Source organism: Symsagittifera roscoffensis, chromosome 5, assembly GCF_963678635.1.
Source record: "Symsagittifera roscoffensis chromosome 5, txSymRosc1.1, whole genome shotgun sequence".
NCBI lineage: Eukaryota > Metazoa > Xenacoelomorpha > Acoela > Convolutidae > Symsagittifera > Symsagittifera roscoffensis.
This window is the reverse complement of record NC_087066.1, coordinates 13,317,461-13,331,852: the sequence shown is the minus strand read 5'-3', so window position 1 is coordinate 13,331,852 and position 14,392 is coordinate 13,317,461. Positions and strand designations below refer to the sequence as shown.

The window sequence follows — 14,392 nt, the reverse complement described above, 5'->3', positions numbered from 1 at the left end:
TGACTTCATGCCCCCAAGGCATCGACCAAGTTTCAAACTACCGAATGATCATTTGAGCGAAGACAAAAAACTGAAACTTCAGAACAGTTTTCATAACGAATCTTTATAAAATCTCAGAAAATCATGTTTTTGCAACCATCCAAGAAAACAAGAAAACTACCAAAAATAGAAAAATCAATTTAGGCTGATTTCGGTTCAACGCCGTTTGAGTTCATCGGCCATTCTGCATGTCACGTAGTTAATTTCCCTTGGTACGTGACTGAATTATTCATGCCGGGCTCATAGAACTGAAACCCATGTTTTGCCACTTTAACCCACGGCTTAAACTTCCAAATTCCCAAAAGAGACCTGTGGAAATATATGCCGGGGAGACGACGGCCTGCTTACTAATTCTTATATAACTGACTAAACAAAAACTCCACTCACGAAATAGCCCAGAACGTGTATTATATTCAACGTTCTTGCCATGTGAAATACTTGGTCCTGTACCGTACCGTGCGACTTTAATAAACAATTTGTGATTTATTAACAGCGGTACAAATTTCCGACATAAGAAATCATATTTATGTTCGTTTCAACAAATACATTTTTTTTTCTCGTGACCGCAAAGTTAAAGCATCAAAACTATGAAGGTTTTTCTTTCATGGATTAATTTTTCCTAGTCCGAAAATAAGAAAAAACTATACAGCAGCTACTGCCCTTTTTTGTAAGCTTTTGAAAAATTCAAAAGAGATTACACAAAACAAGCCTCCTTTGCCTTATTATCGATATCGTAAAAAAAACATATGTTCTCAAATGGACAAGACTAATCAAGCCACGAATGACGCAGAAGACCCGTTAAATAATGAGGATCCGACTGACCCTAACAGCTCTGGCTCGGGTTTCGCCAGTCGTGCCCGGACTATCCCCGACTTATCCCGACTGGGAGGCGACAACACAACTTCGGCAGCTGATTCATTCGAGGTGAACGAGAAGAGGATGCTGGTTGAAGGGGGAGGAGAGGGGGAGGGAGAAGGGGGCAATGAGTCATCGGCTGGGATCCAATCGGACGCAGAAGACAACGCACAAGGAACAGGTATAGTCACAGAATGAGGTTTCAGAAATTTGATTTCTCCTTCGGAGTGCGTATGTGTTGCGGCTTTTCTCTCACAGACGAACAAAAAGAAAAAACTCGTTAACAAATCTACCAAAATTCAAAAATATGACGAGACAAAACTGCTCGTATCGGGGCGAAGCCCTGAATGTTCCGACTGCCTTTCAAAGTCATTGGGTAATGTTTGCTTAAAAACGTTCAAAATAAAATCGACTTTTGTTGAATTTTTGAAAACCATACCCCGACACGCTTTGTAAAGCACAAAATATTATATGTGACATATAGTGAAGTATTAAATGGGTCAAATAGCATAAATCGTTTCAGTTTGGAACGACTTCTAAGGCACGAACTATATGGCCCTTTCATTATCCCAAATTGGTCCAATTTGCAATCTTTAAACTCTTTACGAAGGTAACATACTTTTTTAATTGAAGCTCAGGACAAAAATATGGTCGAAATTATATTTTGAAAACCTTCAAAACTTGCTATTTAAAAAACCAAAGTTATCTGGGGGAGTGAAAACAAAAGTGCCCTAGCAAAAAAAACTCCGTCACTTTATTGTTCCAACTTTCGATACGAAAGTAACGGAATATTTGTGCTCGGTGTGGGTTTTTTTTTCTTCAGACAAATTTCAACTTTTTAACTAGCCATTTTTGACTGAATTTTTTTTTTATCATTCGAAAGCTATTGTTGTCCTGAGCCTAAATTTGAAAATATATTTTACCTGTGATCATTTTTCGTAAAATTATGGGGGTTTAAAGATTGCCATTTTGGCCATTTTGACCAATTTGGGACAAATAACGCGCGATATAATTCGCGCTATTAACGCGTAAGCGGAGATTTAATCCGTCTTAGAAATCGTTCCAAATTGGCTGAACGAAGCTTATTTGCCATAATTGATATGTTACAAGGAACGAAATCTACCTTTTTCTACTTTATTTGGCGTGTGGGGGGATAATTTTCATAAAAAATTTCAAATTTTAGAAAAAAAATTTTCATTTTATTTTATTTCATTTAATTTTTTTGAATGTATTACTGCTGCTCAATAAACCTTAAAAGGCAGTCGGAACAATCAGGGCTTCGCCCTGATACGAGCAGTCTTGTTGTTCCGACTTTCGATACGAAAGTAACGGAATATTTGTGCTCGGGTGGTTTTTTTTTTCTTCAGACAAATTTCGACTTTTTAACTAGCAATTTTTGACGGAATTTTTTAATATCATTCAAAAGGTATTGTTGTCCTGAGCTTAGATTTGAAAAGATATTTCACCTGTGATCATTTTTCGTAAAGTTATGAGGGTTTAAAGATTGCCATTTTGGCCATTTTTTTAAACCAATTTGGGACAATTAACGCGCGATATAATTAGCGCTATTAACGCGTAAGCGGAGATTTAACCCTTCTTATAAATCGTTCCAAATTGGTTGAACCAAGCTTATTTTCCATAATTCATTTGTTACAATGAACGAAATCTATCCTTTTGTACTTTATATGGCGTGTGGGGGTATGATTTTCATTAAAAAAATTCAAACTTTAGAAAAAAATTTCCATTTCATTTTATTTCATTAATTTTTTTATGTTATTACTGCTCCATAAACCTTAAAAGTCAGTCGGAACATTCAGGGCTTTGCCCTGATACGAGCAGTCTTGTTCTATTTGCTTCGCATCAGAACCATCAGTTGGTTTTGCAGACGTGTTTTGACAAATTTGAAATCAAGTAAGCAGTCGAAATGTCATCGTTTTTCAGCGGAAACGGTAGAAAGCGTATCATGATTTCAAAATCGAACACCAAGACATTTAGAAAAATGATATTTATCTATATCAAACATCTATTAAACTTAGACAAAATTTTTATAAAAACATGGTAAAAACTTATTTGAAATGGTTTATCAGTCTAAATAATGGGTTTTAAAGCAAAATTAACGTAAATTTTATCGCGCTTGTTTTCTGCTATTTTTTGGCCTGCTTGACTGATGATTAGAGCAAATGCCATTTGAAGACTAATCATACATTTTAAAATCATACGGGCAGTTTTTTTAACAGATTTTATCAATGTAGCATGAATTACTCAACCCAACTTGATGAAACAGTTTAGTATCTGATTTGTGGAGAAAAAAGCACAATCGAATTCAACATTCATTTCTTTCCCGACTATGTGGTTGAAACATTATTAAAATTAGATATAAAACAGTCTCCAAGCGTATCAATACAAAGATTTTGATTTTGAATTTGAGTAATTTCAATTAACATTTTCAAGAATCACTTGAACTTTTTTGCATTTAAATAGATGTAAGGTCTTCAAGAGGCAAGCAAAAATAGTACGCGATTGTGGGCTTATATATTTAAATGTGATAGCAGTGATTCTTCTTGAGATGATTCTGAAAACACTGGAATTTTTGCTACGAAAATCAACCCAGCAAAAATTACATCATGGTTATGGATATTTCTATATATAACATATAATCAAGCGATACAAACAGATATTAAATCTACGGGCACCGAACACTCAATGGATCATAATCGATTATAGTGCCATTTTACATTCAGAATGGGGGCGTTCAGTTTGTTCATATTTGAGTTCTTGAATAGTTGAGTTCTTTAGGCAGTTTTGCGTGAATACTGTTTTGCTTTGGAACGATGTCAAGAAAGAAGGAAATCTGAAAAGTTGCTGGAGTTATTTGTTTGCTCAGAAACATTTGTGACGCCGAGCTTGGGGAACTAGCGACCATTTTTGTCTTTTCAACTTCCGTCCATTTGAAAAAAAATAACTCTTGTCAGTGATTTGGGATGAGTAAAAAAAGTATTCAAAATAATTTTCGGCACTATTGAACAAAATTTTGATTTCCGGCACTGCTGTACTTCGGCGCTGTTGTACTGCCCCTTCAACATCAATAAAACTACAAAATAAAGCATTATAATTCATTAAAAATTGATCATAATAGTATTATCCTATTAATTTTTATGTCCTATTAGTCCTATTATCCTATTAATTTCTATAACTTACTATAACTGATTATAATTAATTAGAAGTGATTTTTGAAAGGTTTTTGATGAATTTTATAAAACTGTTCTAATAATTATCTCATTTGCTGCGTAGTTCAGTTGCTAAGTATCACGTTTCATATTTCTTTAAGTTTCAAATTAAATTTTGAATGTTTTTGTTTTCTCGACCCCATCATTCCAAACTCCCTCAGCATTTTCAAGTAACCACCTCAAGCCCCTCCTCCCTCCATCCCCTTAGTTGAAGTTCACCCTGCCGCCAACTCGCAACAACCTCGACCTCCCTCCTTCATCAACAACCTTAATGGTGGTAGGAGGCTCTAACTTTTGTTTCTACGTTTTTATCGCCCAACTTAAGCATGTGGGGTATTGTTTGAATGTAGTTGGGAGATTTCAGCAGAAGTTTATTGCACATTTAATTTTCTGCAAAATTGATTATTATAATTGATTATAATTAATTAGAAGTGATTTTTTGAAAGGTTTTTGATGAATTTTACAAAACTGTTCTAATAATGATTAATCAAGTTTAATTGGTTTTACTGGCATAATTAACCAATATCAAGTGCCAGAAATAGCGAACTATAATCAATCATATGGATTTTTTCCTTCGAAATTAATCGATTATATTGACCATATAATCAATAAATTGGTCTGATTGTTTTGTCTCGGAAATCCATTACAATCGACCTAAGCCCATGGGTGCTCGGTGCGGGTAGCTTTGCGCTTATCAATGACCCTGAATGCAAAAGAAGTTATTCATTCAAAATGTCCTTAATCTCACATTTGTTTGTTAATCGGGCACAATCACGATGTGCGTATGGGTGGGTTGGTTTGGGCTCAACTAAACGGGAGATTGAAACAAATCAGGGGTAGTTTCATATTAAAAATTGCCGTGATTTGGACCCTTACAAAAAACTGTCTCCCTTTTGCGAATAACAGCAGATTTTTTGACTACTCGGACTCAAACTCAGCTAAGATAAGAAGTCTTATGTTTGGCTGAAGTCTTGATTTTGAGTCTTGATCTAAAAGATCTATTTATTTATTATTTTGAACATAAAACGTTGATTAACAAATATTTCAATAAAATTAAAGATAACACTATCAGGAAATGTTGAATGAAAAAAAGTTCGTTAGTATCAAAACTGAAACAAAATCGAAATTTAATTTTTTTTTGTAATTCTTTGTTTATTGCTTGCATTTATAACTGTGATTGGAATTTTCTGTGCTCTTTCCTGGTTGTTCATGTTTCAAAAGAAAAAATGTCTAATATTTTATAATTTAAGAACAATCCCTCTCTGAGATCGAAGAGGACGTCGAGATCAGCGACTGCGACAGCCTCGAGTTAGATCCAGAAGCAGACTCCAGTCGCATCCAGGGCAGCAGTGGGAAACTGGGAGGGGCCACTGTGTTCCTGGACACATATGGGGGAGGAGGGGAGGCGGGGTCACTGACCTGTAGCAGCAGCTGGAAGCGACTGACTGGGAGGGGCAGTAGACGCATCACAGGCACTAGTTCACGCGGTCATCGCGATGCAGGTTTAATCACTATTAGCTTACATCAGCTTTCGCAGTTCGTGTAATCCTTGGAAACAGGAGAGGATTTAAGGGAGCGGGGGTGGAGTTGACCGTTTATGCCTTGCTCGAAGACGGGGATGTTACAGAGATTCAGGGGATACCACTTGACTCCATGAACGACCTTCATAATTAAAATGATCATTTTTTCATTTCGTGATTAGGTTGGCATGAGCATTTTCAAGTGATTACAGGTGAATCTGAGTGGTCGGAAGTAATACAGAAAGTAATAAGAAGACAGAGTTTTTCCCGAGGAAGGAGGCTGATTTTTGAAAAAAAAAATGTCAAACGTTTTGTCAACACTTTTTGAAATCGACCAAATTAAATTTTCGAGCTCTTCCAAAACACTTTGAAGAGTTTTGAAAAAAATGCGTTTTTAGGGGATTTTGGAAGGCTATGACCTCAAAAATAGCGTTAAGAAGGCAAGGAATTAATCCTCTAGGATCATTTTTGACTAGAAATAAAAAGGTCAGCTAAACATGAAGTTGTTTTTCTAGATGATGACATCTTGGCAGACGGTGAAGACGGTGAAGGAGACGAAGACGACGACGAAGACGACTATGAGGAGAGACTGTTGAGATTGGAAGAGGAGGTGGAGTACTACAAGGGGGCACTGGAGGAGGCACAGGACAGGTTCCACCAGGGGGACATGCTGTTCATCAAGGACCTCAAAGAGGAGAACTCCAAGTTGGGAAGAGACCACAGAGTGCTGCAGTATAAATACAGGTGAGCTGAACAAATGGAAACTGGATCAGAATCTTTTTCTAAGCGGCTGGACTTTGGAGAAATCGGTCATTGGGACTACACAACTTACGATCCAACTTCTACTAAAACAATCAAAACCAGCAGTTTGGCCAAAATTGTTTGAGCTGCATTCAATTTTTTTGATAAAACATTTTAAAAATGTCGTTTTCAAAAGGTAACGATTTCTCCAAGATGTTGTCTTTACCCATTTTTGAAACAGGAGAGCTCAAAAAGAACTGGCCGAAATAGAGAGCGAAAGGGACGCCCTCCTGTCGGAGTTGCAGAAGAACCCCGCCTCCGAGACAGCAGACACCCGACTGCAGGAGAAGATCAACGGGGGAGGGGGAAGTATAGTGGGTGCTGGTGGGGATGGGGAGGGGAGTGACAACTTGAGACGCCGGCTGAATGAGTCACAGGACGGGAGAAGTAGATTACAGGAAGAGAACTTGAGACTTCAACAAGAGGTTCAAAGAATTAGTCAAGATAATACTAATAATTGCAGACGCAAAAATATATTTTTTCAAAAGCAACTACAGCTTAAAAGTAGAAATATTTATTCAAGATTTTAATATAGACTTTAGGAGCAGCATTAGGGGAGCATTTCTCGTTTCTATAGGCGTGAGGCGACAATTCGTAACAGGTGACAATTCGTAAATGGCGACAATTCGTAACAGTAAGTTAAGGGGTAAATACTGATTCACGCGAGGTATTCCTCTCGTGCCGGATGTAAGCGCAGCGGAGCAAGCGTATTCTACTTGCCAATGCCTTGTTACGAATTCTCGCTCATTGCGAATTGTCGCTAAGGTCCACGCATCGTTTTATGCTCGTGAACTGATTAACTCAAAAATAATAGCAAAAAATGATTTAAGACAAACCTTTTTTGATATACTTTCATTGACGTTGTTGTTACATTTCAGTAATTCTGTTCTTTGAAATAGGTTCAGAGCCTGCAGCAACAGCAACAGTCCTCAAACCCAGCAGCCCAAATTCAAACCCAGAGTTCGAGCCAGATTAGTAGTCAAGAGGATCTCATTCATCCAGATCTAGATGAAAAGCTACTCACCAGACCAAGGATTAGAGTGAGTTCCGCCGCACTTTCGAAAAACTCATCAAAAATTTACCTAAAACGACGCAGTTTCAATGCAACTTTGATATATCATTGATCTCTTTTCTTTTTTTAACTAATTATAAAAATTTTAGAAAAACTTCATTGCTCAGAAATCTCTTGGTACTACTTTTGGTTAATGAACTGCTGTTTCAGTTTGTTTTTGTAAAAAATGTTTTCTGCAAATGCAAAGTTTTATTGAAGACAAGCTTTTTTTCATTTCAGCGTTATTTTGGATTTCTTACTCGGATGAGAGACTATGATGTTTGTGACTTTGTTTGCAGAGGCGTTCCCGCCGAGACAGTGAGTTGGAGGCGCAGGTGGCTAAGCTAGAGAAGGATCTAGAAGTGAGTAGGCAGAGGGAGGATGAGATTACAGAACACCTTCGGGAGGCAGAGGACCACATCGACCATCTAGAGGGTAAGAGGAGGGAACTCTTGTTAAAACGAAACGAATTGGTTTCATGAGGCGGGAAAGAACTAAGGGGAAGAGGGCGCGGACATGAGGGGTAAATACATGATAAGATTAGCCTGCTCCTGCTAACTACCGCCCCCCCCCCCGCTGCTGGATTTCAAAATTCAAAATTCACGCTGCTAAACACGCTGCTGGATAAACAGCGCTGCTGGATTTCAAAACTCATTTTCCTCGATTTGCAAAAAAAAACAGTTATTGCGGATTGATCACATGAAGTGTCGCCAAAAGCAATCACTAAACTGGAAAACTATGAGCAAATCTAGGTTTTGTTATCTGTAATTTTTCTTTAATCCCAGCATTTATGGCCTGATTAAGTGAAAATTTTGCCATGATTCGTAACAGGGGCGGATTTAGGGGGGGGGGGGGGAGGGCGGGGGGGCGGACGTTCTCCTCCCTCAGGGATTCGACCCCCTGCCGACCCAAAGAATCCCCCCTTTGATACTTTTTCAGAAATCCATTTTTGGCCGACCGACCAGAAAATTTAGCCAAAATAGGGGCAAAACAGTGCTTTGGGAGAGCTCGAAAAATCAATTTGGTCGACCTAAAAAAAAAAAAAGGTCGTCAAAATTTTCGAATTTTTTTTGAAAATCCGCCCCCCCCCCCTCGAGAAAATCCTAGATCCGCCCCTGATTCGTAAACATCTTTCCTTATATATCAAATGTTTATGAACCTAAATGGGTTTAAAATGCAGGGCAACTGCAGTTCGTGCAGGATGAAAAGACTAGACTGCTGGCCATCATGGATGCCCTGAAGGCGGACGACAGAGTCCCTGAAGAGCTAGAAGTGTCCAATGGGGAGACTGTGAACACACTCATCGCACGCATACACGAACTGGAGGTCACATCGATTAAAATCCAATCAAAATAATCAAAATTTGAGGCATTTTCTTCTGAATATGGGCCTTAGCCTGATAAGTTTATGACAAGCATTTGTTGGCAACCCGGGCTGGGCTATTCAATTGACAAAATTAATTAAGTTAAGTTTAAAAGTTAAGTTTTTAGGTGTTTTCGTGCTTGAATGCAGTAACCGAAACAGTTTTACACTCAAAAATGGATCATAAAGTTGAAAACAAAATTACTTTAATAGTTCATTTTTTACCCACTTTTTTGTATAAAAGTATAAAGTATAAAAGACAAAACTTTTTTGAATGAACCGAAATTGTCGCTGACAGGACGAGAACCAGAACGTGAGCAGCCAACTGCGTGGCCTGCAGTCAGAGTACGCTCTGCTGGACGAGACTTACCACAACCAGAAGAGACAGTGGGAGGGGGAGGTGGAGGTGAAGGGGAGGGACCTGGAGTTGGTCCACTCCAGACTGGAGGTGTGTGAGAAGGAGAGAGGGGGGCTAAGTGAGACTAATGATGTGCTCAAGAACCAACTGTTCCAGGTAGAAGTATTTGATTTGATTGTTATCCAGTACTTGTTTAAAAAGTGAAAAGGAATTAAAAAGCTGAAATGATTAGTCAGTTGCTGTGCAAATTTTTTTGCAAATTTTTAGAAAAAAAAATTCTTATGCCAGGAAGCTTTGAACACTAAATGAAATTTCGAAAGCTAGTTTTCTTGGAGTAAAACCAACTTTTTCAAGCTCACAAAATTATCCTACTTTAACACATATTCTCTAGCTTTACTCGCTCGTAATTACTCGCTCGTAATTAGACTAAAAAAGTTCCTCCTCACTTTCAACGATCGGAACAATATAGCCTTTGTGATGCTTAATTGCAAAATTTTAAAGTTTTAAATTTTTTGACCAATTTTCTCAAACAACTTGATTTTTTCTGATTAGGGTCTTTTTAATGAGTAAAATCTCGTGCGAAAAAAAAAGAAATGCAGCGCACAGAAATACGGGCCAAAACAAAGAAAAAAATAAAATTTCAATGGAACGTGTGAGCCCATTGTTTTTTTTTGGAAAAATTGACTCAAAATCTTAATCTGAATGTTTTCTAGCTTGAGAACCAGTGCAGTGCGTATGGGAAAGAAGTGGAGGAGTTGTACAACAAACTGCAGGACACAGAGTGGCAGCTGAAGGAGTGCTACAGCGAGATAGCCAATCTGAAGATAGACCTCAGTTTCCACAGGAGTAGTGGATGCCATGCTGGGTCGGCTTCTGTCATTGAACATGTGCACTCCGAGGACTCCGACTCCAACACTGCCCCTGAGAGTCAAGAGGGGGGAGGTGAGAGGCAATGAGTTTTGTGCAGTCACATTTACCGGTTGACCCCACCCCTGTATTTTTTAGCCCCATCCATGAATTTTATGAAGAACGTTTTTTCACGCGGTCGAAGCTTGATAAATTAGGACGAAACCACAAAAATGTCGTTTATAAATTAATTTATTTACTTTGCGTAGAAAATAAAAGAAGAAAAAACCGAATACAAAGTTACGCCCCATTTTCAATGGTCGGAACAAAAATTATAGGATCGTGTTATAGTTTTGAAGTGGAAAGAAAAGGTTGTCGCTAGTCAAAAGAAATTGTTTTCTAAGCAATAGAAGAAATTTTTGACGCCAAACTCATCAAACAGTTCAAAAGTTGTTGCCTTATCACCAGCGAGCGGAAAAAAATTTAAATGTTTTTTTAATAATCAAAAAGATTAACAAAAAACAAAATTAAAAAAGTAAATCAGAAGGAAAAAAATAAATCCATTTCTTACGTTTTTTAAACTTTTTTGTTCCTACTTAAATTTAAAAAAAGTAATCAAAAAGATAATTTTGCGCCTATTCGCTAAAAGGCAAAAAAAATTTCAGAAAAACCGTAAACTTTAGTTGGTGATGAAAAATTTTGCCAAATTCGTTCATGCGCGGTAAAAAAATCGGTATGGTCTGAAACATTTTCAGTAAAAAAATTTTGAAATCCAATGGTTGCCAAAAAAGTGTCTAGAGCAAACATCCGATATGTCAAACATCCACTATGTACAAACATCCGAACTCAAATAAAAATTATGGAATAAAATGACGTTAGAATTTCAAATACAAGACGTAGTTCAATTAACAGACTCCAACTTAGCGTACTCTCGGTTTGAAGTCGCCGGATAACAGTCTCTAGTTTTCATATAGATTCCTACCCTCTGTTGGCAAATAGCAAGAAGCGCACGCGACAACGACGAATCGCCTTCATTCGATCACTATTGCATCGGTTAAACGGATCTTTGCCCTACTTTTTGAAAAATGTCGGATGTTTTCCCTAATAAATCTGTTTTTTGAATGTTGCAACAGTTTTTTTTCTTCTGATGTTTGACAAAATGGTTGCTTACACTGCACCCGTCATAAAAAGCCAGATGGAAAACATGCAAAAAATTTGCGTTTGTAAGATGAAGTTTGAAAATTTTTGTACTTAACTTTTTTCTTATTAGAAAAAAGTTCAAAAAGTAGTTTTTACGACTTAGTTCTTTAATTTTTTTCCGCTCCCGGCTTAAAACATGCAAGCTATGCTGGGTAGAAGTCAGTTTGCTGAAATGAAATAATTTGGGCGCGAACCGAGGCTCTAAAGCTACATAAACTTTAAAACTGACAAAAAAAAACAGGTTTACATGATGTCGTATTTTCAGGCGTAGGAGGCGATAGGGCGGAAGTGACAAGAAGCAGACCAGGAGGAGTAAAAGCAGAACTGGAGAATGCTCTGTTGGAGGTGAATCATATGAAGCTGGAGATGGAGAGGCTCAAACACTCCATGGATGCGAAGAACAGCGAGCTAGAGGACAAACTGCAGGTAGAAAACTCAATAGCTCAAATTTTTGCTTAATTAGCGGCGCATCTCTGTCTCAATAGGGTGAGAGCGCTAAAAAAACAATTGTCATTTTGGGGTTAAATTTTCAATAAAAGGTTCAAAAAGCAACATACGAAAAATTACCTAATCAGCGATTGATCTAGAGGTAAAGACTCTCCAACTCTCATTATGAGTTTCAATTAAAACTCGATAAAAGAAAAAATTAGTAGACTATTGATAAGTAAATATGAGTGGACCTTGTAGATCATAGAGACTTGGAAAGTAATCATGATTTGGATTGTTTTTCAGACTATCTCCAGTCTGGAGTCCAGACTGAGGGATGCGGACTCGATTGAGGAGAGACTGAACAAGACCATCAGTGTGTTGAGGGGAGAGAAGAGTCTGCTCCAGAAAGAGGTAATACACTGCAAAACATGGGGTCACTTCATCCGCTGCTGGTCTTTAGAACTGAGCTAGCATGTTTAAAAACTTTGAAACACTTGAAATCGGAAGTTAACTTTTCCACTATTTTTGGCAGAAGTATCTTCAGAAATGATACTCGAACTCGCTTCAGCTATAGAAAACATAACCGATTTGAAATTCAGTTTCGTGTAGAAACTTAATTTAAAGCTGTTTTATCGAACTTTGTCCTGGTGATTAACAGGTGACTCTGTACCGGACGCAGTGTTCTAAACTGACTGAGGTGAAGGAGGAGAACAGTGAGTTGAACGCACACGTGGCCAACCTCAAAGTCCTCCTCATAGAAAAGACAACCGAACAGAACAACTCATTTGCTGCAGCCAATAAAAGTAAGTAAAGAGCAGTCCAGTAAACCAATTGAAACAGAAGAGAGCATTCATTTACTTGAGAGAGTGTGTTCACTTCATTTTTGATGTGGACACTTTTTTCTTTCTTTTTGAGATCCGAACGGTTAGAGTCGTGCTACTTACTGGGGCTGTGAAGATCTGGGAGATATCATAGTATGTTGCTGAATCTAGATATACAAAGTTTGATAACGGGAATCTGAATGTTCGAATAGTCTGAGGTGATTCTTCTTACAAAAATCAACACGTCTAAGATGATTTTTGGTTGCAAAGTTGTTATTTTTCAAAATAGTTTTTAAAATGAATTTTTTCTAGGAACCTCAAGCTGTTTCCGCATAAACATTTCAGGAACGAGAGCTTGTTACCGCAACTTTGATTGGTTAAAAATTTCGTTTAGTCACTCCATTAAAAGAATAGACCCTTCATAATGTTAAGATAACGTTTTTTCAAAAAATCAAAAAAAAATACGCTACAAGAACTCGGAAACAAAAAAAATGATGCTTCAATGCCTTAGAACTGCCTTATGTTCTAACTGCCTTTTAGCGTGGCGGAAAATGTTTTTTTTTGCGTGAGGCGAAAAATCATAACGGGTGACAATTCGTAACAGGCGACAAATCGTAACAATTAAGCGTGGAACACTTATTCACACGCAGTATTACTCTCGTGCTGGATGTAAGCGCAGCGCAGCGAAGCGGAGCAAGAGTATTCTATTTGCAAATGCCTTGTTACGAATTGTCGCCTGTTGCGAACTGTCGCCTGTTACGAATTGTCGCCTGTTACGAATTTTTGCCGTATCTGTCTTTTGTTATGAAAAACCAAATTTTTTCAGAGATTAATTAATTCGCCGCCTAACCTACAGTGCTAATTTAATTTGTCCAGCCAAGAAGAAAACTCGGAATTTAAAACGCTCTTTTCCCTAATTGGGTTGATTTTAGACACATTATGAGGAGAGCAAAAATTGTTTAGAAATTGAGCAGAATTAATGAAACTGAGCAAAAATTACGCTAAAGCTGCCACTTTCATTGCTGACAAAACTGTACCAAAGTGAGTTTTTTATGTGGCCTAACAAAGTTTAACAAGGGCATTTTTTTCTCATTTTTTTATTGAAAAAATATATTTTTGTTTGATAGCCACCAATGCAATTTTAGTTTTAAAAATAAATTTAAAACATTGCGAAAAAACTTTTTGTGCAAGTTCTTGGAGATTGCGCCCTTCTCAAATTTAAGCTGCCTTAATTGTTTTGACAGCAATTAAAACTGCCGCTTCAGTGCAATTTTTGACAAACTAAAAGCCACAAAATATCAATTTTTTTAGTAATTTTTGGGCCCAACTTCTGAAAAAAAAATTTCACAATATTAATTCTGTCAAAATTTAAGCACGTTTTGCCCTAATATATTTTTTTCTCAAATCGAGCAATAATTTAGCGCGCAATAATCATTTGAAATTGGACAAAATGCCAATTTTCTTACCCCACTTAAAATTAGAAAACATTATTGAGGGCAACTTTTTTTTATTTTCAGCGTCGAAAATCATTTTTTCTTAAGTATATCCGTGCTTGGGAAGCAAAAGTTCGATTTTTTTGACAAAAAATTTTTTCTGTAATGAAAATAAAAAACACCGAGCGTATGTATTCCGTCATTTTCTTCAAAAAACGGATAAGTTACGCTTTTCTCAAATAGACTCGTAAGAAAAAGAGGCATGGTGCGAACTGAAAAATCAAGCAAGTGTTGTTTAATTGTATTCGATCTAAGTTGTTCGATTAAATTGAAAAGCTGTTTGCAAACTTCAAAAACCAATTCCACAGTTTTTGGCATTTGATTGAGAAATTGTAGGGTTAATTCATTGGATCAATTTAAACTTGTCTCCTCATAGAACATAAAATCAAG

At 37.2% G+C, this 14,392-nt stretch overlaps 1 protein-coding gene across 1 annotated transcript in view; it reads left to right on the top strand.

Annotated features, from left to right (window-relative positions):
* Window positions 1-425: 425 nt before the first annotated feature.
* Window positions 426-14,392, top strand: part of LOC134846608 (golgin subfamily A member 4-like) — a 37,534-nt gene continuing 23,567 nt past the window's right edge. Inside the window, exons 1-12 of the mRNA XM_063863993.1 lie at window positions 426-1,075; window positions 5,372-5,623; window positions 6,157-6,385; window positions 6,624-6,867; window positions 7,342-7,482; window positions 7,793-7,928; window positions 8,674-8,819; window positions 9,154-9,369; window positions 9,927-10,155; window positions 11,525-11,685; window positions 11,992-12,099; window positions 12,347-12,491. Coding sequence (XP_063720063.1) covers window positions 796-1,075; window positions 5,372-5,623; window positions 6,157-6,385; window positions 6,624-6,867; window positions 7,342-7,482; window positions 7,793-7,928; window positions 8,674-8,819; window positions 9,154-9,369; window positions 9,927-10,155; window positions 11,525-11,685; window positions 11,992-12,099; window positions 12,347-12,491 — 2,287 coding nt within the window. The 5' untranslated portion in view covers window positions 426-795. The remainder of the gene's footprint in view (window positions 1,076-5,371; window positions 5,624-6,156; window positions 6,386-6,623; window positions 6,868-7,341; window positions 7,483-7,792; window positions 7,929-8,673; window positions 8,820-9,153; window positions 9,370-9,926; window positions 10,156-11,524; window positions 11,686-11,991; window positions 12,100-12,346; window positions 12,492-14,392) is intronic.